At 45.0% G+C, this 24,304-nt stretch overlaps 2 protein-coding genes across 2 annotated transcripts in view; both read right to left on the bottom strand.

Moving 5' to 3' along the window:
• Positions 1-488: 488 nt before the first annotated feature.
• Positions 489-12,922, bottom strand: LOC110481108 (HLA class II histocompatibility antigen, DM beta chain-like). Its single transcript, XM_077788965.1, has 7 exons — positions 12,826-12,922; positions 11,025-11,312; positions 7,463-7,786; positions 3,266-3,373; positions 1,508-1,540; positions 983-1,015; positions 489-900 (listed from the first exon to the last, which is right to left on the bottom strand). Exons 1-7 carry the CDS (start codon positions 12,866-12,868, stop codon positions 728-730), a joined length of 1,002 nt encoding a protein of 333 aa, XP_077645091.1. The 5' UTR covers positions 12,869-12,922; the 3' UTR covers positions 489-727.
• A 2,142-nt stretch (positions 12,923-15,064) lies between these two features.
• Positions 15,065-24,304, bottom strand: part of LOC110476326 (class II histocompatibility antigen, M alpha chain-like) — a 12,537-nt gene continuing 3,297 nt past the window's right edge. The window contains exons 3-5 of the mRNA XM_077788918.1: positions 19,513-19,794; positions 16,059-16,175; positions 15,065-15,186 (exon numbers count right to left, since the gene is read on the bottom strand). Coding sequence (XP_077645044.1) covers positions 15,182-15,186; positions 16,059-16,175; positions 19,513-19,794 — 404 coding nt within the window. The 3' untranslated portion in view covers positions 15,065-15,181. The remainder of the gene's footprint in view (positions 15,187-16,058; positions 16,176-19,512; positions 19,795-24,304) is intronic.

Below are 24,304 nucleotides of genomic sequence, written 5' to 3' on the forward strand. Positions count from 1 at the left end.
CCCCAAATCCCATTAAAAATCCCCCAAAAATTCCCTAAAAATTTCCTCAAATCCCATAAAAATCGCCCAAAAATTTCCCTAAAAATCCCCCTCAAATCGCATAAAACTCCCCCATAAAATCCCATAAAAATCCCCCCCAAAAGTCCCTAAAAATCCCCTCAAATCCTATAAAAATCCCCCAAAAATTCCCTAAAAATCCCCCTCAAATCCCATAAAAACACCAAAAAAATTCCCTAAAAATCCCTTAAAATCCCATTAAAAATCCCCAAAAAATTCCTAAAAATCCCCCTCAAATCCCAATAAAAATTCCCCAAAATTCCCCCTCAAATCTCATTAAAAAACAAAAAAAAATTCCCAAAAAATCCACTCAAATCCCATTAAAAATCCCAAAAAAGTCCTTAAAAATTCCCCTCAAATCCCATTAATTCGGGGTTAAAGGAAATCCAAGAGAATTCTCATTTACATTAAGCATTTGCATAAACATGAGGGAGATTTGAATATGCAACATTTTATTGTTTCAGGTAATTCCTTATTTGAGGGGGATTTTGGGGAATTTTTTGGGATTTTTATGGGATTTGAGGGGGATTTTCGGGGAATTTTTTGGGATTTTTAATGGGAATTTTTGGGGTTTTTTGGGATTTTTAATGGGGTTTAGGAGAATTTTGGGAAATTTTTTGGGGATTTTTATGGGATTTGAGGGGGATTTTTGGGGAAATTTTGGGGATTTTTAATGGGAATTTTTGGGGAAATCTTCAGGAAATTTTGTGTTTTTATGGGATTTGAGGGGGATTTTTGAGGGAAATTTGGGGATTTTGGGGGGGTTTTGGGGCAGATTTTTGGGGTGATTTTCGGGGTTTTTGGGTCTCGTCGCCGTCATTGTCCTGGGAGGATCCTCAGATGCTGCCTGGGAAGGGAAAATGATAAAAAATGGGGGAAAAAATGGGGAAAAAAGGGGAAAAAAAGTAAAATTGGGGTCCCTCACCTGCGTGGGTGTCACCGGGGAGTGGGGAGTAACCTGCAGGGAGAAAATGGGGTGAAAATGGGCAAAAATGGACAAAAATGAGAGAAGAAAGGAGAAAAAGGGGAGGAAAAAAGAGCAGAAAGGGAGAAAAGGTGAAAAAATGAGAAAAGGGAGAAAAAAAGAGGAAAAAAGGAGAAAAAAGGGAGAAAAAAAGGAGAGAAAAGGGAGAAAAAAGGAGAAAAAAGGGAGAAAAAAGGAGAGAAAAGGGAGAAAAAAAGGAGAAAAAAGGGAGAAAAAAGAAAAAAAGGAGAAAAAAAGGAGAAAAATAGCATAAAAAAAGGAGAAAAAGAGGACAAAAAAGAAGAAAAAAGGGAGAAAAAAAAGAGAAAAAAAATTAAAAGGGACAAAAATTGGGGAAAAAAATTTGGGAAAAAATGAGAAAAAAATGGGGTAGAAAAGGGACAAAAAGGGAAATGGACAAAAAATTATAAAAATTGATAGGAAATGATAAAAAAGGGACAAAAATATGAAAAAAGGGTCCCTCACCTGCGTGGGTGGCACCGGGGAGTGGGGAGTAACCTGTAGGGAGAAAATGGGGTAAAAATGGATTAAATTGGGTAAAAGTGGGCAAAAAAGGACAAAAAGGGACAAAAAGTGAGAAAAAGCGACAAAAAGTGAGAAAAAGCGACAAAAATCAACAAAAATCAGCATAAATCAGCATAAAAATGACAAAAAAGTTACAAAAAGCACCAAAAAGTGACAAAAAAGCGACAAAAAAGTGACAAAAGTGAGACCAAAATGAGACAAAAAGCAAAAAAAGCGACAAAAAGTAACAAAAAGTGACAAAAATCAGAATAAAAATGACATAAAAGTGACAAAAAAGCGTCAAAAAGCAACAAAAAAGTGACAAAAAAGCCCCAAAAACATCCCAAAAAAGCCCCAAACATCAGAATAAAAATGACATAAAAGCGACATAAAAGTGACAAAACAGCAACAAAAAAGTGACAAAAATCAACATAAAAATGACATAAAAATTACATAAAAGCGACAAAAATCGACAAAAATTGACAAAACGCCCCAAGAAGCCCCAAAAATCAGAATAAAAGTGACATACAAGTGACAAGAAAAGCGACAAAAAAGCGACAAAAATCAGAATAAAACAGACAAAAAAGCACCAAAAATCAACATAAAATTGACGTAATAATGACATCAAAATGACAAAAATTGACCAAAATTGACAAAAATTGACCAAACACCCCAAAAAGCCCGAAAACATCCCGAAAAGCCCCAAAAAGCCCCAAAAACCCCCCAAAAATCAGAATAAAAATGACATAAAAGCGAGAAAAAGCGACAAAAACGTGACCAAAAAAGCGACAAAAACAAGAACAAAAATGACATAAAAGCGACAAAAAGCCCCAAAAATCAGAATAAAAATTACAAAAAAGCGACAAAAATGTGACAAAAATCCGAATAAAAATGACATAAAAGTTGACATTAAAGCGACCAAAATTGATAAAAAAATGACAAAAATCGGAATAAAAATGACATAAAAATTACATGAAAGCGACAAAAATTGACAAAACGCTCTGAAACGCCCCAAAAATCAGAATAAAAGTGACAAAAAAGTGACAAAAAAAGCAACAAAAAAGCGACAAAAATCAGGATAAAACAGACAAAAAAAGCGACAAAAATCAACATAAAAGTGACGTAATAATGACATCAAAATGACAAAAATTGACCAAAATTGTCAAAAATTGACCAAACAGCCCAAAAAGCCCGAAAACATCCCGAAAAGCCCCAAAAAGCCCCAAAAATCAGAATAAAAATGACATAAAAGCGACAAAAAGCGACAAAAAAGTGACCAAAAAAGCAACAAAAATAAGAACAAAAATGACATAAAAGCGACAAAAAGCCCCAAAAATCAGAATAAAAATTACAAAAAAGTGACAAAAAAGTGATAAAAAAGCGACAAAAATGTGACAAAAATCCGAATAAAAATGACATAAAAGTTGACATTAAAGCGACAAAAATTGACAAAAAACGACAAAAATTAGATTAAAAACGACATAAAAATGACATAAAAGCGACAAAAATTGTCAAAACGCCCTGAAACGCCCCAAAAATCAGAATAAAAGTGACATAAAATTGACAAGAAAAGCAACAAAAAAGCGCCAAAAATCAGAATAAAACAGACAAAACAAGCGCCAAAAATCAACATAAAAATGACAAAAAATGACAAAACTTGACGGAAATTGTCAGAAACGGACCGAAATCGCCAAAACGTGAGAAATGTCCCCAAATCACCTGCGCGCAGCCAGCGGCTCAGGCCCAGCCCCAGCAGCGCCGGCCCCAGGAGCAGCGCCGGCACCGCCAGAGCCACCAGCAGCGCCAGGCGCGGCGACGGGCCCGGAGCTGCGGGGGAAATTTGCATAAATTTGCATCTCATTTACATTGATCAGCATTGAATTTACATTAATTAACGTGATGTTTACATTTGTCCAAGGGACATTCGAATTTGTCGACGTGAAATGAAAATTATTCCAGCAGAAATTCAAATTATTGCCGCCTGAAATTCAAATTTATCAATGTGAAATTCAAATTATTCCAGCAGAAATTCAAATTTATCAACGTGAAATTCAAATTATTCCACTAGAAATTCAAATTATTCCAGCAGAAATTCAAATTATTGCCGCCTGAAATTCAAATTTATCAACATGAAATTCAAATTATTCCACTAGAAATTCAAATTATTCCAGCAGAAATTCAAATTTATCAATGTGAAATTCAAATTATTCTACTAGAAATTCAAGTTATTCCGGCAGAAATTTAAATTATTCCAGCAGAAATTCAAATTATGCTACCTGAATTTCAAATCTATCCAACAAAAATTCTAATTGATCAGCACAAAAATCAAATTTATCAGCATGAAATTCAAATTATTCCACTAGAAATTCAAATTATTCCAGCAGAAATTCAAATTATTGTCGCCTGAAATTCAAATTTATCAACGTGAAATTCAAATTATTCTACTAGAAATTCAAGTTATTCCGGCAGAAATTTAAATTATTTCAGCAGAAATTCAAATTATACTACCAGAAATTCAAATCTATCCAACAAAAATTCTAATTGATCAGCACAAAAATCAAATTTATCAGCATGAAATTTAAATTAATTAACATGAAATTTAAATTTATTGACATTAAATTCAAATTTATCGACGTGAAATTCAAATTATTCCAGCAGAAATTCAAATTAATTCCGCCTGAAATTCAAATTATTCTACTAGAAATTCAAATTATTCCGGCAGAAATTTAAATTATTCCAGCAGAAATTCAAATTATACTACCAGAATTTCAAATCAATCCAAAAAAAATTCTAATTGATCAGCACAAAAATCGAATTTATCAGCATGAAATTTAAATTAATTAACATGAAATTTAAATTTATTGACGTGAAATTCAAATTATTCCAGCAGAAATTCAAATTAATTCCGCCTGAAATTCAAATTTATCAACATGAAATTCAAATTATTCCACTAGAAATTCAAATTATTCCAGCAGAAATTCAAATTATTGCCGCCTGAAATTCAAATTTATCAACATGAAATTCAAATTATTCCACTAGAAATTCAAATTAATTCCGCCTGAAATTCAAATTAATCAACATGAAATTCAAATTATTCCACTAGAAATTCAAATTATTCCGGCAGAAATTTAAATTATTCCAGCAGAAATTCAAATTATGCTACCAGAATTTCAAATCAATCCAAAAAAAATTCTAATTGATCAGCACAAAAATCAAATTTATCAGCATGAAATTTAAATTAATTAACATGAAATTTAAATTTATTGACATTAAATTCAAATTTATCGACGTGAAATTCAAATTATTCCAGCAGAAATTCAAATTAATTCCGCCTGAAATTCAAATTTATCGACACAAAATTCAAATTAATTAACGTGAAATTCAGATTAATCAGCATGAAATTCAAATTTATCGACGTGAAATTCGAATTTATCGACACGAAATTCAAATCGATCGACATGGAATTCAAATTATTCTACCAGAAATTCAAATTTATCAACACGAAATTCAATTTTATCCACCCGAAATTCAAATAAATCAACCCGAAATTCAAATTATTCTACCAGAAATTCAAATTTATCAACACGAAATTCAAATTTATCCATCCAAAATTTAAATTATTCTACCAGAAATTCAAATTAATTCTCCCTGAAATTCAAATTTATCAACATGAAATTTAAATTAATTGACGTGAAATTCAAATTTATCAGCATGAAATTCAAATGTATCCACCCAAAATTAAATAAATCAACCCAAAATTCAAATTATTCTACCAGAAATTTAAATTATTCTAGCAGAAGATCAAATTAATTCCCCCTGAAATTCAAATTTGTCCACCTGAAATTGAAGAAAATAAAATTCTAAAAAAATTCAAAATAAACGCTAAAAAATCCCCAACAAATTCCTAAAAATCCTAAAAATACAAAAACTGAAAAAACCCTAAAAATCCTCCCAAAAATTGTAAAAAAGGTAAAAATAAAGTTAAAAATGCAGTCAAAATTTGTAAAAAAAATCAAAATAAACCCCCAAAAAAGCCAAAAAATCCACAAAAATTCCACAAAAAAATCCTAAAAATCCCTGAAGTCCCAAAACAAAAAATCCCAAAAAATCTTCCCAAAAATTGTAAAAAAGGTTAAAAAAAATTGAAAAAATTCAGAATTAAAAAAAAATCAAACTCAAAAAAATGCCCAAAAAATCCCCAAAAAATCCCTAAAATCTCCAAACTAAAAAAACCCAAAAAATCCTCCCAAAAACTGTAAAAAAGGTTAAAAAAAATTGTAAAAACTGCAGTCAAAATTTTAAAAAATCAAAATAAACTCAAAAAAATGCCCCAAAAATCCCTAAAAAATCCACAAAAATCCTAAAAATCCCCAAAGTCCCAAAACTAAAAAAATCCTAAAAATCCTCCCAAAAGTTGTAAAAAAAGTAAAAAAAAATTGTAAAAAACGCAGTCAAAATTTTTAAAAAATCAAAATAAACTTGAAAAATGCCAAAAAAAATTTCCAAAAAAATCCCTAAAAATCCCCAAAAATTCCAAAAAATCCCCAAAATCCCCAAACTAAAAAAACCCTAAAAATCCTCCCAAAAGTTGTAAAAAAGGTAAAAAAAATGTGAAAAAATTCACTCAAAATTTTTTAAAAAATCAAAATAAACTCAAAAAAAAAGGCCAAAAAAAATTTATGAAAAATCCCCAAAAAAATCCAAAAAATCCCCCAAATCCCCAAACTTAAAAAACCCAAACAATCCTCCCAAAAATTGTGAAAAAATTGTAAAAAAAATTGTAAAAAACGCAGTCAAAATTTTTTAAAAAATCAAAATAAACTCAAAAAAAAAAGCCAAAAAAAAGTTATGAAAAATCCCCCAAAAAATCCAAAAAATCCCCCAAATCCCCAAACTTAAAAAACCCAAACAATCCTCCCAAAAATTGTGAAAAAATTGTAAAAAAAATTGTAAAAAACGCAGTCAAAATTTTTTAAAAAATCAAAATAAACTAAAAAAAAAAGCCAAAAAAAAGTTATGAAAAATCCCCCAAAAAATCCAAAAAATCCCCCAAATCCCCAAACTTAAAAAACCCAAACAATCCTCCCAAAAATCGTGAAAAATTGTAAAATATTGTAAAAAACGCAGTCAAAATTTTTAAAAAAATCAAAATAAACTCAAAAAAAAAAGCCAAAAAAAATTTATGAAAAATCCCCAAAAAAATCCAAAAAAATCCCCCAAATCCCCAAACTTTAAAAACCCAAACAATCCTCCTGAAAATTGTGAAAAATTGTAAAAAAAAATTGTAAAAAACGCAGTCAAAATTTTTAAAAAAATCAAAATAAACTCAAAAAAAAAAGCCAAAAAAAATTTATGAAAAATCCCCAAAAAAATCCAAAAAATCCCCCAAATCCCCAAACTTAAAAAACCCAAACAATCCTCTCAAAAATTGTGAAAAATTGTAAAAAATTGTAAAAAACGCAGTCAAAATTTTTAAAAAAATCAAAATAAACTCAAAAAAAAAAGCCAAAAAAAATTTATGAAAAATCCCCAAAAAAATCCAAAAAATCCCCCAAATCCCCAAACTTAAAAAACCCAAACAATCCTCTCAAAAATTGTAAAAAACTGTAAAAAAAATTGTAAAAAACGCAGTCAAAATTTTTAAAAAAATCAAAATAAACTCAAAAAAAAAGGCCAAAAAAAATTTATGAAAAATCCCCAAAAAATCCAAAAAATCCCCCAAATCCCCAAACTTAAAAAACCCAAACAATCCTCCCAAAAATTGTAAAAAAAATTGTAAAAAACGCATTCAAATTTTGTTTAAAAATCAGAATAACCCCCCAAAAAAGCCCCAAAAAATATCCCAAAAATTCCAAAAAATCCCCAAAACTGCCCAAACTGTCCCAAAATCCCCCAAATTGCCCCCGATCTCCTCACCCCAGGTGACTCGCAGCGGTTCCTCCAGGCTGGGGTGCAGCGCCAGGCACTCCAAGGTGTCCCCGGACGTCCCCGGTGGCACCTGGATCGTCACCTGCGCCCGGAACGTTCCGTCCCCCACCGGCAGCGCCCGCCACGGTCCCGCGGCGTCGCCCGCGGCGTCACGCGTGTTGTCGCCCGCGGCGTCACCCGCGGCGCCGTCGGGGACGACGCCGTTGCGGAGCCACCTCAGGGTGATGTCGGCCGGGGAGAAGCCCCAGGCGTGGCACGTCAGGGCCAGCGCGGCCCCCCAGCGCTCGGGGACGATGCGCAGCCGCGGCGGCGCTGGGGGGACATTTGGGGACATTTGGGGATGGTTGGGGACGTGGTGGAGGTGGCACTGTGGCACCGAACGGCCACAAAATGGTGGGAAATGGGCTCAAAATGGTGGGAAATGGGCTCAAAATGGCGGCAAGATGGCTGCCAAGGTGCCTCAAAATGGCCGCCAGTGTGCCCAAATGTGTCCCCAAAATGTCCTAAAAGTGTCCCCAAAATGTCCCCCCAAAATGGCCCCAAATGTGTCACAAAATGTGTCCCAATATGGCCCTAAAATGGCTCCCACAAAATGGCCGCCAATGTGCCCAAAACGGCAAAAAATGTTTCACAAAATGGGCCCAAAATGGCCCAAAAGTGGCCACAAATGTGACCCCAAATTGTCCTAAAAGTGTCCCCAAATGTGTCCCTAAAAGTGACCCAAAATATGTCCCCAAGTGTGTCCCAAAATGGCCCCATAATGGCTCCCACAAAATGGCCGTCAAAGTTCCCAAAATGGCAAAAAATGTTCCACAAAATGTCCTAAAAGTGGCCCCCACAAAATGGCTGCCAGTGTGCCCAAATCTGCCCCAAAATGGGCCCAAAATGTCCTAAAAGTGACCCCAAATGTGTCCCCAAAATGTCGTAAAAGTGTCCCCAAAAGTGTCACCAAGTATGTCCCACAAAATGGCCACCAATGTGCCCAAAATGGCAAAAAATGTTTCACAGAACGGGCCCAAAATGGGCCCAAATTGTGCCCGAAATGTGTCCCCAAAATATCCTAAAAGTGTCCCCAAAATGGCCCCAAATGTGACACCAAGTGTATCCCAAAATGGCACCAAAATGGCTCCCACAAAATGGCCGCCAATGTGCCCAAAATGGCAAAAAAATTTCCCCAAAATGGTTCCAAATTGTTCCCCAAAATGGCCCCAAATTGTGCCCGAAATGTGTCCCCAAAATGTCCTAAAAGTGTCCCCAAAATGGCCCCAAATGTGACACCAAGTGTTTCCCAAAATTGTCCCAAAATGGCCCCAAATGTGTCACCAAGTGTGTCCCAAAATGGCACCAAAATGGCTCCCACAAAATGGCCGCCAATATGCCCAAAATGGCAAAAAATGTTCCCATAAAATGGCCCCAAAATGGCCCCAAATTGTGTCCCAAATGTGTCCCCAAAATGTCCTAAAAGTGTCCCCAAATGTGTTCCGAAATGTGTCACCAAATGTGTCCCAAAATGGCCCCAAAGTGGCCCCAAAATGGTTCATACAAAATGGCTGCCAATGTTCCCAAAATGGCCCAAAATGTCCTAAAAGTGGCCCAAAATGTGTCCCTAAAAGTGACCCAAAATATGTCCCCAAATGTGTCCCAAAGTGGCCCCCACAAAATGGCCGCCAATGTGCCTCAAAATGGCTGCCAGTGTGCCCAAATCTGCCCCAAAATGGGCCCAAAAATGTCCTAAAAGTGGCCCCAAATGTGTCCCCAAAATGTCCTAAAAGTGTCCCCAAAATGGCCCCAAATGTGTCACCAAGTGTGTCCCAAAATGGTCCCAAAATGGCCTCAAATGTGTCACCAAGTGTGTCCCAAAATGGCACCAAAATGGCTCCCACAAAATGGCCACCAATGTGCCCAAAATGGCAAAAAATGTTCCCACAAAATGGCCCCAAAATGGCCCCAAAATGGTTCATACAAAATGGCTGCCAATGTTCCCAAAATGGCCCAAAATGTCCTAAAAGTGGCCCAAAATGTGTCCCTAAAAGTGACCCAAAATATGTCCCCAAATGTGTCCCAAAGTGGCCCCCACAAAATGGCCGCCAATGTGCCCAAAATGGCCGCCAGTGTGCCCAAAATGGCCGCCAGTGTGCCCAAATCTGCCCCAAAATGGGCCCAAAAATGTCCTAAAAGTGGCCCAAATGTGTCCCCAAAATGTCCTAAAAGTGTCCCCAAAATGGCCCCAAATGTGTCACCAAGTGTGTCCCAAAATGGCACCAAAATGGCTCCCACAAAATGGCCGCCAATGTGCCCAAAATGGCCGCCAGTGTGCCCAAATCTGCCCCAAAATGGCCTAAAATGGGCCAAAATGACCCCAAAATGTGTCCCCAAAATGGCCCCAGTGTGTCCCCAAAATGTCCTCAAATGTGTCCCCAAATGGCCCCAAACTGTCCCAAATGTCCTCAAAGTCCCAAAATGTCTCCAACATCTCCAATGTCCTCTGGATGTCCCCAATGTCCTCGATGTCCCCAACTCCTCAATGTCCCCAATGTCCTCAAAGTCCCAAAATGTCTCCAACATCTCCAATGTCCTCTGGATGTCCCCAATGTCCTCGATGTCCCCAACTCCTCAATGTCCCCAATGTCCTCAAAGTCCCAAAATGTCTCCAACATCTCCAATGTCCCCAATGTCCCCAACTCCTCAATGTCCCCAAAATTCCCAATGTCCCCAATGTTCTCAAAGTCCTCAAATGTCTCCATCTCCAATGTCCCCAAAGTCCCCTTGATGTCCCCAACGTCCTCGATGTCTCCAGCTCCCCAATGTCCTCAACGTGTCCAATGTCCCCAATGTCCTCAAAGTCCTCAAAGTCCTCAAATGTCTCCAACATCTCCAACGTCCCCAATGTCCTCAATGTTCTCAAATGTCTCCAACATCTCCAATGTCCCCTTGATGTCCCCAATGTTCCCGATGTCCCCAATGTTCCTGATGTCCCCAATGACCCCAATGTCCCCGACGTCCCCAACGTGTCCAACGTCCCCAATGTCCTCAAAGTCCCTAAATGTCTCCAACATCTCCAATGTCCCCAATGTCCCCAAAGTCCCCAATGTCCTCAATGTTCTCAAATGTCTCCAACATCTCCAATGTCCCCAATGTCCCCAAAGTCCCCAATGTCCTCAAAGTCCCTAAATGTCTCCAACATCTCCAACGTCCCCAATGTCCCCAAAGTCCCCAATGTCCTCAATGTTCTCAAATGTCTCCAACATCTCCAATGTCCCCTTGATGTCCCCGATGTTCCCGATGTCCCCAATGTCCCCAACTGCCCCGATGTCCCCAACACCCCCAATGTCCCTGGCGTCCCCAACGTGTCCAATGTCCCCAATGTCCTCAAAGTCCCTAAATGTCTACAACATCTCCAATGTCCCCAATGTTCCTGATGTCCCCAATGTCCTCAAAGTCCCCAATGTCCTCAAAGTCCCTAAATGTCTCCAACATCTCCAATGTCCCCTTGATGTCCCCAATGTCCCCAACATCCCCAACCGCCCCGCCGTCCCCGCTGTCCCCTGACCTCTCAGCGGTGGCCACACCATCTTGGGCAGCTCCTGGCAGAGGCGCTGCCGCTGCCGCAGCCGCCGTTGCCAGCGGCCGTCGCGGGCCAACCTCTGCGCCAGGATGTCCCCAAGTGTCCCCAAGGGTCCTCCATGCTGGCATGGGCCAGCGCGGGGTCCCCGCAGGTCGCCGCAGACCAGCGGCATCCGGGACAGGGCCACCTCCAGGTCCTGCGAGCCGTTGGTGGCCACCAAGGAACCGTCGGTGGTCAGCCAGCAGCTGGAGGTCACCTGCAGCACGAAGGCGGCTAAAATCGACCAAAAAATGGCATTTTTAAACGGATTTTTGGGGTTTTTTGGGGTGTTTTGGGAGTTCCTGGTTTTTTCGGATTTTTTTGGGGGGTGTTTTGGCATTTTCGGGGGGGTTTTTTGGGATTTTCTCGGATTTTTTTGGTGTTTTAGGGGTTTTTTGGGGTATTTTTTGAGAATTTTTTGGGATTTTTTTCTCGGATTTTTTGGGGGTTTTGGGCGACTTTTTGGGGATTTTTTTAAAGGGATTTTTGGGATTTCTTGTGATTTTTTGGGATATTTTAAATTTGATTTTGGGGGATTTTTGGGTTTTTTTGGGGTGTTTTGGGAGTTCCTGGTTTTTTCGGATTTTTTTTGGGGGGTGTTTTGGCATTTTCGGGGGGATTTTTTGGGTTTTTTTTGGATTTTCTCGGATTTTTTTGGTGTTTTAGGGGTTTTTTTGGGTATTTTTTGAGAATTTTTTGGGATTTTTTTTCTCAGATTTTTTGGGGGTTTTGGGCGACTTTTTGGGGATTTTTTAAAGGGATTTTTGGGATTTCTTGTGATTTTTTGGGATATTTTGAATTTGATTTTGGGGGATTTTTGGGGTTTTTTGGGGTGTTTTGGGAGTTCCTGGTTTTTTCGGATTTTTTTTTTTTTGGGTGTTTTGGGATTTTCGGGGTTTTTCGGGGGGGGGTTGGGGTTTTTTGGGATTTTTCTCAGATTTTTTTGGCAATTTTTGGGGTTTTTTGGGTATTTTGTGAGATTTTTTTAGGATTTTTTTGAGGATTTTTTTTCTGAGGTTTTTTTTTTGGGATTTCCCCAAATTCCCAATTTTTCACCCCAAAATCCGCTCCACCCCCCCAAACCTCATAGGGCGGAGCCCCCCCAGCCCCGCCCTCAATCCCCAACTTTCCCTTTCCCAAATTTTCCGAAATTCTCCCCAAATTTTTTCCCGCCAAAACCCCCCTCAAAACCCCACTGGCGCAAGGCAGAACCCCCCCCAAACCTCCCCAAAATCCCAATTTTTCACCCCAAAATCCGCTCCGGGCTCCCCAAACCTCATAAGGCGGAGCCCCCCCAGCCCCGCCCTCAATCCCCAACTTTCACTTTTCCCAAATTTCCCCAAATTTTCTCATTTTTTTCCCGCCAAATCCGCTTCCCACAAGGCGGCACCCCCCCAAACCTCCCCCAAAATCCCAATTTTTCACCCCAAAATCCGCTCCGGTCTCCCCAAACCTCATAGGGCGGAGCCCCCCCAGCCCCGCCCTCAATCCCCAACTTTCACTTTTCCCAAATTTTCCGAAATTTTCTCAATTTTTTTCCCGCCAAATCCGCTTCCCACAAGGCGGCACCCCCCCAAACCTCCCCCAAAATCCCAATTTTTCACCCCAAAATCCGCTCCACCCCCCCCAAACCTCATAGGGCGGAGCCCCCCCGGCCCCGCCCCCATCCTCGACTCCCCCTTTTCCCAAATTTTCCCAAATTTTCCCCATTTTTCCCAGTTTTTCCCCCCAAACCCGCGCTCCTCACCCGCCCCGGGCGCTCCGAGCGCCGCCAGCAGCAGCGGCAGCATCGCGAACTGGGAGGAACTGGGAGGAACTGGGAGGAACTGGGACGAACTGGGAGGAACTGGGAGGGACTGGGAGGTGCTTGGGGGGCCCCCCCTCCCCCCCGGAGGTTTGGGGACATTTGGGGACATTTTGGGGCAGCCAATGGGAGCGCGCGGAGCGCGCGCGTCACTCGTTGCCAGGCAGGGCTGAGGCGGCGGCGGCCGCGAGAGGGACTTGGAGCGAACTGGGAGAACTGGGAGGGACTGGGAGGGACTGGGAGGGACTGGTTTATACTGGGAGGGACTGGGAGGGACTGGGAGGGACTGGGAGGGACTGGGATTGAACTGGGATGGACTGGGAGGGACTGGGAGGGACTGGGGGGGACTGGGAGGGGACTGGGGGGAACTGGGAGGGAACTGGGAAGGAACTGGGAGGGACTGGGAGGGACTGGGGGGAACTGGGAGGGACTGGGATGGACTGGGAATGGATTGGGAGTGAACTGGGAGAACTGGGAGGGACTGGGAGGGACTGGGAGGGACTGGGGGGGAACTGGGGGGGAACTGGGAGGGACTGGAGGGGACTGGAGGGGACTGGGATGGACTGGGAGGGACTGGGATGGATTGGGAGCGAACTGGGAGAACTGGGAGGGACTGGGAGGGAACTGGGAAAGAGCTGGGAGGGAACTGGGGGAGACTGGGAGGGAACTGGGAGGGAACTGGGAAGGACTGGGAAGGACTGGGAGGGAACTGGGAGGGAACTGGGGGAGACTGGAGGGGACTGGGAGGGACTGGGAGAACTGGGAGGGGACTGGGATCTTTTACTGGGAGCACTGGGAGCCGTTACTGGGAGCACTGGGAGCTACTCCGGGATAGAACCGGGATAAAACCAGGATCAGGATCTGGGACCGGAATCAGGACTAAAACCAGGATCAGAATCAGAACCAGAACCGGGATAAAACCAGGATCAGGATCAGGATAAAACCAGGATCAGGACTAAAACCAGGACCAGGATCAGGACTAAAACCAGGACCAGGATCAAAACCTGGATGAGGATTTGGATCTGGATCAGGGTCAAGGACTGGGATCAGGATCAGGATCAGGACTAAAACCAGGATCAGGATCAGAACCAGGATCGGAAATAAAACCAGGACCAGGACCAGGACCAGGATCAGAACCAGGATGAGAACTAAAACCAGGACCAGGATCAGGATCAAAACCAGGATCGGAACTAAAATCAGGATCAGGACTAAAACCAGGACCAGGATCAGGATCAGAAACAAAACCTGGACAGGGACTTGGATTGGGATCAGGATCAGGACCAGGACCAGAACTAAAACCAGGACCAGGATCAGAACTAGGATCAGGATAAGAACCAGGATCAGAACTAAAACCAGGATCAGGATCAAAACCTGGATGGGGATTTGGATCTGGATCAGGGTCAAGGACTGGGATCAGGACCAGGATCAGGACTAAAACCAGGATCAGGATCAGAACCAGGATCGGAATCAGGATCAGAACTAAAACCAGGACCAGGATCAGGACTAAAACCAGGACCAAGACCAGGACCAGGATCAGGACCAGGATCAGGACTCAAACCAGGACCAGGACCAGGACCAGGACTCAAACCAGGATCAGGACCAGGATCAGGATCAGAACCAGGATCAGAACTAAACCCAGGACCAGGATCAGGACTCAAACCAGGACCAAGACCAGGACCAGGATCAGGACCAGGATCAGGACTCAAACCAGGACCAGGACCAGGATCAGGACTAAAACCAGGACCAGGATCAGAACCAGGATCGGGACTCAAACCAGGACCAGGACCAGGACCAGGACTAAAGCCAGGACCAGGACCAGGACCAGGACTCAAACCAGGACCAGGACCAGGACTAAAATCAGGATCAGAACCAGGATCAGGACTCAAACCAGGACCAGGACCAGGACGAGGATCAGGACTAAAACCAGGACCAGGACCAGGACTCAAACCAGGACCAGGACCAGGATCAGGACTCAAACCAGGACCAGGACCAGGATCAGGACTCAAACCAGGACCAGGACCAGGACCAGGACCAGGACTCAAACCAGGACCAGGACCAGGACTAAAACCAGGACCAGGATCAGAACCAGGATCAGGACTCAAACCAGGACCAGGACCAGGACTAAAACCAGGACCAGGATCAGAACCAGGATCAGGACTCAAACCAGGACCAGGACCAGGACCAGGACTAAAGCCAGGACTAAACGAGGCCCGTGCCAAGCGAGGCGGCGGGCTCTGCCAAAGCCTGGATTTATTTGGGACAGGCCGGGGTTCACTACCAGGTTCCCGCGGGGACGAGCTCAGCCTGTGAAGAGAAACCCAAAATTGGGGACGGTCCCACCCGGACACCCCGGATTGGGAATGGGATTGGGATTGGGACTGGGATTGGGGCTGGGATTTGGGATTGGGGCTGGGATTTGGGATTGGGGCTGGGATTTGGGATTGGGGCTGGGATTTGGACCAGGACTGGGATTGGGGCTGGGATTTGGACCAGGACTGGGACTGGGACTGGGATTTGGGTTGGAATCAGGACCAGGACTGGGATTTGGACCAGGATTGGGATTGGGATTTGGGACTGGGACTGGGATTTGGACTGGGATCAGGAATGGGACCAGAACCGGGATCAGGACCAGAACTGGGACTACGATCAGGACCAGAACCGGGATCAGGTTTAACCCTGGTTTAGGCCAGGATTAGGCCAGGTTTAGGCCAGGTTTATCCCTGGTTTAGACCAGGCTTAGGCCAGGTTTAGCCCGAGTTTAGGCCAGGTTTAGGCCTGATTTAGGCTGGGTTTAACCCTGGTTTAGGCCGGGTTTAGCCCTGGTTTAGGCCAGGTTTAGGCCAGGTTTAGGCCGGGTTTAGGGCGGGTTTAGCCCAGGTTTAGGCTGGGTTTAGGCCGGGTTTAGGCCAGGTTTAGGCCAGGTTTAGGCCGGGTTTAGGGCGGGTTTAGGCCAGGTTTAGGCCAGGTTTAGCCCAGGTTTAGGCCGGGTTTAGGCCAGGTTTAGCCCAGGTTTAGGCCGGGTTTAGGCCGGGTTTAGGCCAGGTTTAGGCCGGGTTTAGGCCAGGTTTAGGCCGGGTTTAGGGCGGGTTTAGCCCAGGTTTAGGCCGGGTTTAGGCCAGGTTTAGGCCAGGTTTAGGCCAGGTTTAGCCCAGGTTTAGGCCGGGTTTAGGCCGTACCGCGGCGCGCCAGCAGGGCCAGGCCGGCCCCCAGCAGGGCCAGGACCAGGCCCAGGGCCAGCGCGGCTCCGGCCAGCGCCATGTCCAGCTGCTCGTCCAGCGCCGTGTCCGGAGCCACTGCGGACACGGAGACGGTCACCCAAATCACCCCAAATCACCCCAAAATACCCCAAAAATCACCCCCAAAATACCCCAAAAATCACCCATAAAATGACCCAAAAATCACCCAAAACCCACCCAAAATTACCCCAAAAATATCCCAAAATTACCCCAAAAATCACCCAAAATCACCCCCAAAATCACCCTAAAATACCCCAAAAATCACCCCAAATCACCCCCAAAATCACCCATAAAATGACCCAAAAATCACCCAAAATCACCCCCAAAATACCCCAAAAATCACCCAAAATCACCCCCAAAATCACCCATAAAATCTCCCAAAAATCACCCCAAAATCACCCCCAAAATACCCCAAAAATCACCCAAAATCACCCCCAAAATCACCCATAAAATGACCCAAAAATCACCCCCAAAATCACCCATAAAATGACCCAAAAATCACCCCCAAAATCATCCATAAAATGACCCAAAAATCACCCAAAATCACCCCCAAAATCACCCTAAAAATCCCCAAAAATCCCCCCCAAAATCACCCATAAAATCACCCAAAAATCACCCAAAATCACCCCCAAAATCACCCTAAAAATCCCCAAAAATCCTCAAAAATCACCCAAAACACCCACAAAAAATCCTCAAAAAATCCCCAAAAATCCTCAAAAATATCCCAAAAATCCCCAAAAAATCCCCAAAAAATCCCCAAAAATCCCCAAAAAACCCCAAAAAATCCCAAAAAATCCCCAAAAATCCCCAAAAATCCCCCAAAATCCCCAAATCCCCCCCAAAATCCGCTCACCCCAGTAGCCGACGGCGGAGACGTTGCGGCGCGGCGCGGCGACCTCGCAGGCGTGGACGGCGCCCCCAAAAAACCCCAAAAATCACCCAAAAATCCCCAAAAAATCCCCAAAAAATCCCCAAAAATCCCCAAAAAACCCCCAAAAACCCCAAAAATCCCAAAAAATCCCAAAAAATCCCTAAAAATCCCCAAAACCCCCAATCCCCCCCAAAATCCGCTCACCCCAGTAGCCAACGGCGGAGACGTTGCGGCGCGGCGCGGCGACCTCGCAGGCGTGGACGGCGCCCCCAAAAAACCCCAAAAATCACCCAAAAATCCTCAAAAATCACCCCAAAAATCACCCAAAAAATCCCCAAAAAATCCAAAAAAATCCCAAAAAATCCCAAAAAATCCCTAAAAATCCCCAAAAATCCCCAAATCCCCCCCAAAATCCGCTCACCCCAGTAGCCGACGGCGGAGACGTTGCGGCGCGGCGCGGCGACCTCGCAGGCGTGGACGGCGCCCCCAAAAAACCCCAAAAATCACCCAAAAATCACCCAAAAATCCCCAAAAAACCCCAAAAAACCCCAAAAAACCCCAAAAAATCCCTAAAAATCCCCAAAAATCCCCAAATCCCCCCCAAAATCCGCTCACCCCAGTAGCCGACGGCGGAGACGTTGCGGCGCGGCGCGGTGACCTCGCAGGCGTGGACGGCGCCCCCAAAAAACCCCAAAAATCACCCAAAAATCCTCAAAAATCACCCAAAAAATCCCCAAAAAATCCCCAAAAAATCCCCAAAAAATCCCCAAAAAATCCCAAAAAACCCCAAAAATCCCAAAAAATCCCCAAAAATCCCCAAAAATCCCCCAAAACCCCCAATCCCCCCCAAAATCCGCTCACCCCAGTAGCCGACGGCGGAGACGTTGCGGCGCGGCGCGGCGACCTCGCAGGCGTGGACGGCGCCCCCAAAAAACCCCAAAAATCACCCAAAAATCCTCAAAAATCACCCAAAAAATCCCCAAAAAATCAAAAAAAATCCCAAAAAATCCCTAAAAATCCCCAAAAATCCCCAAATCCCCCCCAAAATCCGCTCACCCCAGTAGCCGACGGCGGAGACGTTGCGGCGCGGCGCGGTGACCTCGCAGGCGTGGACGGCGCCCCCAAAAAACCCCAAAAATCACCCAAAAATCACCCAAAAAATCCCCCAAAAATCCCCAAAAATCCCCAAAAAACCCCAAAAAATAAAAAAAATCCCAAAAAATCCCTAAAAATCCCTAAAAATCCCCAAAAACCCCCAATCCCCCCCAAAATCCGCTCACCCCAGTAGCCGACGGCGGAGACGTTGCGGCGCGGCGCGGTGACCTCGCAGGCGTGGACGGCGCCCCCAAAAAACCCCAAAAATCACCCAAAAATCCCCAAAAAATCCAAAAAAATCCCCAAAAATCCCCAAAAAACCCCAAAAAATCCCAAAAAATCCCTAAAAATCCCCAAAAACCCCCAATCCCCCCCAAAATCCGCTCACCCCAGTAGCCGACGGCGGAGACGTTGCGGCGCGGCGCGGCGACCTCGCAGGCGTGGACGGCGCCCCCAAAAAACCCCAAAAATCACCCAAAAATCCCCAAAAAATCCCCAAAAAATCCCCAAAAATCCCCAAAAAACCCCAAAAAACCCCAAAAATCCCAAAAAATCCCAAAAAATCCCTAAAAATCCCCAAAAACCCCCAATCCCCCCCAAAATCCGCTCACCCCAGTAGCCGACGGCGGAGACGTTGCGGCGCGGCGCGGCGACCTCGCAGGCGTGGACGGCGCCCCCAAAAAACCCCAAAAATCACCCAAAAATCCTCAAAAATCACCCCAAAAATCACCCAAAAAATCCCCAAAAAATCCAAAAAAATCCCAAAAAATCCCAAAAAATCCCTAAAAATCCCCAAAAATCCCCAAATCCCCCCCAAAATCCGCTCACCCCAGTAGCCAACGGCGGAGACGTTGCGGCGCGGCGCGGCGACCTCGCAGGCGTGGACGGCGCCCCCAAAAAACCCCAAAAATCACCCAAAAATCCTCAAAAATCCCCAAAAAACCCCAAAAAACCCCAAAAAATCCCAAAAAATCCCCAAAAATCCCTAAAAATCCCCAAAAACCCCCAATCCCCCCCAAAATCCGCTCACCCCAGTAGCCGACGGCGGAGACGTTGCGGCGCGGCGCGGTGACCTCGCAGGCGTGGACGGCGCCCCCAAAAAACCCCAAAAATCACCCAAAAATCCTCAAAAATCACCCAAAAAATCCCCAAAAAATCAAAAAAAATCCCAAAAATCCCTAAAAATCCCCCAAAATCCCCCAATCCCCCCCAAAATCCGCTCACCCCAGTAGCCGACGGCGGAGACGTTGCGGCGCGGCGCGGTGACCTCGCAGGTGTGGACGGCGCCCCCAAAAAACCCCAAAAATCACCCAAAAATCCTCAAAAATCCCCAAAAAATCCCCAAAAAACCCCAAAAAACCCCAAAAAACCCCAAAAAATCCCTAAAAATCCCCAAAAATCCCCAAATCCCCCCCAAAATCCGCTCACCCCAGTAGCCGACGGCGGAGACGTTGCGGCGCGGCGCGGTGACCTCGCAGGCGTGGACGGCGCCGGGCGCGGCGCGGACGGAGATTCGGGAGAAGCGCACGAAGGTGAGGCCGGGGCCCGGCACGAAGGGACCCAGAGTGACCCCGGCGGTGACGGCGGCGCCGGCCACGCTCCAGGAGACGTCCAGAGATGGTGGGAAGATGTTCTCCACCAGGCACACCAGCGTGGTGGCTTCTCCTGGAGATGGAGGTTCCAGCGGGAACACCGTGACCGATGGGATGGCTGAGGGGAAAAATGGGAAAAATGGGAAAATTTGGGTTGGAAAAGTGGGAAAAATGGGGATGGGAACGTTGGGTTGGGAGATGTTCTCCACCAGGGACACCAGCGTGGTGGCTTCTCCTGGAGATGGAGGTTCCAGCGGGAACACCGTGACCGATGGGATGGCTGAGGGGAAAAATGGGAAAAATGGGAAAAATTGGAGATGGGAACGTTGGGTTGGGAGATGTTCTCCACCAGGCACACCAGCGTGGTGGCTTCTCCTGGAGATGGAGGTTCCAGCGGGAACACCGTGACCGACGGGATGGCTGAGGGAAAAATGGGAAAAACGCAAAAATTTGGGTTGGAAAAGTGGAAAAATGGGGATGGGAATGTTGGGTTGGGAGATGTTCTCCTCCAGGCACACCAGCGTGGTGGCTTCTCCTGGAGATGGAGGTTCCAGCGGGAACACCGTGACTGATGGGATGGCTGAGGGAAAATGGGAAAAACGGGAAAATTTGGGTTGGAAAAGTGGGAAAAATGGGGAAAATTGGGGAAAAATGGGGATGGGAACGTCGAGTTGGGAGATGTTCTCCACCAGGGACACCAGCGTGGTGGCTTCTCCTGGAGATGGAGGTTCCAGGACCACCAGGATTCCCGAGGTGGGAAAAATGGGAAAAATTGGGAAGATTGAGATTAGAAAAATGGGAAAAATGGGGAAAATTGTGGGAAAATGGAGAAATGGGGAAATGGGGATGGGAAGAACGTTGGGTTGGAAGATGTTCTCCACCAGGGACACCAGCGTGGTGGCTTCTCCTGGAGATGGAGGTTCCAGTGGGAACACCGTGACCGATGGGATGGCTGAGGGGAAAAATGGGAAAAATGGGAAAAAATGGGAAAATGGGGATGGGAACGTTGGGTTGGGAGATGTTCTCCACCAGGCACACCAGCGTGGTGGCTTCTCCTGGAGATGGAGGTTCCAGCGGGAACACCGTGACCGACGGGATGGCTGAGGGGAAAAATGGGAAAAATGGGAAAAATTGGGGAAAAATGGGGATGGGAACGTTGGGTTGGGAGATGTTCTCCACCAGGGACACCAGCGTGGTGGCTTCTCCTGGAGATGGAGGTTCCAGTGGGAACACCGTGACCGATGGGATGGCTGAGGGAAAAATGGGAAAAATGGGAAAAAATGGGTAAAATTGGGGGGAAAATGAGGAAAATGGGAAAAATGAGGAAAAAATAATGGGGAAAATGGGAAAAAATAGGGAAAAATGGGGAAAAATAATGGCAGAAAATGGGGGAAAATGAGGAAAAATGAGGAAAAAATAATGGGGAGAAATGGGAGAAAATGGGAAAAATGTGAAAAAATAGGAAAAAAGGGGAAAAAAGGGGGGGAATGGGAAAAAAATGGGGAAAACTGGGAAAAACAAGAAAAATTGGAAAAATGGGAAAATGGGAAAAAATGGGGAAAAATTGGAAAAAATGGGAAAAGTATTTTCCATCCCTTAATCCTCAAATTTTCGCACTCTTCATCTGCAAATTTCCCTGCATTTTCCATCCTTTTATTCCCCAATTTTTCCCCCATTTCCCATCCCTTAATCCCCAATTTTTCTCACAATTTCCATCCCTTAATCCCCATTTTTTCCCATCCATCCACCCCCAATTTCCCCCAGATTTTCCATCATTTTCCCCCAATTTTTCCCACATTTCCCATCCCTTAATCCCCAATTTTTCTCACAATTTCCATCCCTTTTTCCCCAGTTTTTCCTCTATTTTCCATCCCTTTTCCCCAATTTTTCCACACATTTCCCACCCCTTAATCCCCAATTTTTCCCACCTTTCCCATCCATTTCCCCCCAATTTTTCCCACATTTCCCACCTTTTTTCCCCCAATTTTTCCCACATTTCCCATCCTTTTCCCCAATTTCCACACTTTCCATCCCCAATTTTCCCCACATTTCCCACCCTTTCCCCCCAGTTTTTCCCACATTTCCCGTCCTTTTTCCCCAATTTTTCCTCTATTTTTTATGCCTTTTCCCCCAATTTCCCCTCTATTTTCCATCCCTTCCTCCCCAATTTTCCCCACAATTCCCATCCATCTACCCCAAATTTTTCCTCTATTTTCCATCCCTTCCTCCCCAAATTTCCTCCACATTTCCCATCCTTTTTCCCCAATTTCCCCCACATTTCCCACCCCTTTTCCCCCAATTTCCCCCACATTTCCCATCCCTTTTCCCCCAATTTCCCCCACATTTCCCATCCCTTTTCCCCCAATTTCCCCCACATTTCCCATCCTTTTTCCCCCAATTTCCCCCACATTTCCCATCCCTTTTCCCCCAATTTCCCCCACATTTCCCATCCTTATTCCCCAATTTCCCCCACATTTCCCACCCTTTTTCCCCTAATTTCCCCCACATTTCTCATCCCTTTTCCCTCAATTTTCTCCACAATTCCCATCCCTTCCTCCCCAATTTTCCCCATGTTTTCCATCTATCCAACCCCAATTTCCCCCACATTTCCCATCCTTTTTTCCCCAATTTTCCCCACATTTCCCATCCTCTTCCTCCCCAATTTCCCCCACATTTCCCATCCTTTTCCCCCAATTTCCCCCACATTTCTCATCCCTTTTCCCCCAATTTCCCCCCATTTCCCACCCCTTTCCCCCCAATTTTTCCCACCTTTTCCCCCCAAATTTCCCCCGTTTTTTCCGCCACCTACCCCTGGCCTCGGGCAGCTTCCCGGCCAGCCGGGGCCCGAGCGCTCCCAGGATTTCCCGGCACATTTGGGTCTCCACCCTTTCATTCCCAAATTCTTCCACAATTCCCATCCCTCCACCCCCAAATGTTCCCACATTTCCCATCCCTTAATCCCCAATTTTCCTTACATTTCCCATTCCTTCATCCCCAAGTTTTTGCACTCTCCATCCCCAATTTCCCCCACATTTCCCATCCTTTTTTCCCAATTTTCTCCACAATTTCCATCCCTTTTCCCCCAATTTTCCCCTTGTTTTCCATCTATCCAACCCCTATTTCCCCGACATTTCCCATCCTTATTCCCCAATTTCCCCCACATTTCCCATCCTCTTCCTCCCCAATTTCCTCCACATTTCCCATCCTTTTTCCCCAGTTTTCACACTTCCACCCCCAATTTTCCCCACCTTTTTCTCCCCAATTTCCCCCACATTTCTCATTCCTTTTCCCCCAGTTTTTCCTCTATTTCCCATCCTTTCCTCCCCAATTTTTCCCCACCTTTCCCACCCATTTTCCCCCAGTTTTTCCTCTATTTTCCATCCCCTTTCCCCCAACTTTTTCCCCACATTTCCCACCCCTTTCCCCCAACTTTTTCCACACATTTCCCATCCCTTTTCCCCAATTTCCCCCACATTTCCCATCCTTATTCCCCAATTTCCCCCACATTTCCCATCCTTATTCCCCAATTTCCCCCACATTTCCCATCCTTTTTTCCCCAATTTCCCCCACATTTCCCATCCTCTTCCTCCCCAATTTCCCCCACATTTCCCATTCTTTTTCTCCAATTTCCCCCACATTTCCCCATTCTTTTTCCCCAATTTCCCCCACATTTCCCATTCTTTTTCCCCAATTTCCCCCACATTTCCCATTCTTTTTCCCCAATTTCCCCCACATTTCCCATTCTTTTTCCCCAATTTCCCCCACATTTCTCATCCCTTAATCCCCAGTTTTCACACTTTCCACCCCCAGTTTTTCCCACCTTTTTTCCCCAAATTTCCCCCCGTTTTTTCCGCCACCTACCCCTGGCCTCGGGCAGCTTCCCGGCCAGCCGGGCCCGAGCGCTCCCAGGATTTCCCGGCACATTTGGGTCTCCACCCTTTCATTCCCAAATTCTTCCACAATTCCCATCCCTCCACCCCTAAATGTTCCCACATTTTCCATCCCTTAATCCCCAAGTTTTCCTACATTTCCCATTCCTTCATCCCCAAGTTTTTGCACTCTCCATCCCCAATTTCTCCCACATTTCCCATCCTTTTTCCCAATTTTTCCAGACATTTTCCATCCCTTCCTCCCCAATTTCCCCCACATTTCCCATCCTTTTTCCCCCAATTTCCACACTTTCCATCCCCAATTTCCCCCACATTTCCCATCCCTTTTCCCCAATTTCCCACACATTTCCCATCCCTTTTCCCCAATTTCTCCCACATTTCCCATCCCTTTTCCCCAATTTTTCCCACATTTTCCATCCCTTCCTCCCCAATTTCCCCCACATTTCCCATCCTTTTCCCCCAATTTCCACACTTTCCTCCCCAATTCCCCCCACATTTCCCATCCTTTTTTCCCCAATTTTCTCCACAATTCCCATCCCTTCCTCCCCAATTTTCCCCATGTTTTCCATCTATCCACCCCCAATTATCCCCACATTTCCCATCCTTTTTCCCCCAATTTCCCCCACATTTCCCATTCTTTTTCTCCAATTTTCCCCACATATCCCATCCTCTTCCTCCCCAATTTCCCCCACATTTCTCATCCCTTTTCCCCCAATTTCCCCCACATTTCCCATCCTT

Source organism: Lonchura striata, chromosome 29 (genome assembly GCF_046129695.1).
Source record: "Lonchura striata isolate bLonStr1 chromosome 29, bLonStr1.mat, whole genome shotgun sequence".
NCBI lineage: Eukaryota > Metazoa > Chordata > Aves > Passeriformes > Estrildidae > Lonchura > Lonchura striata.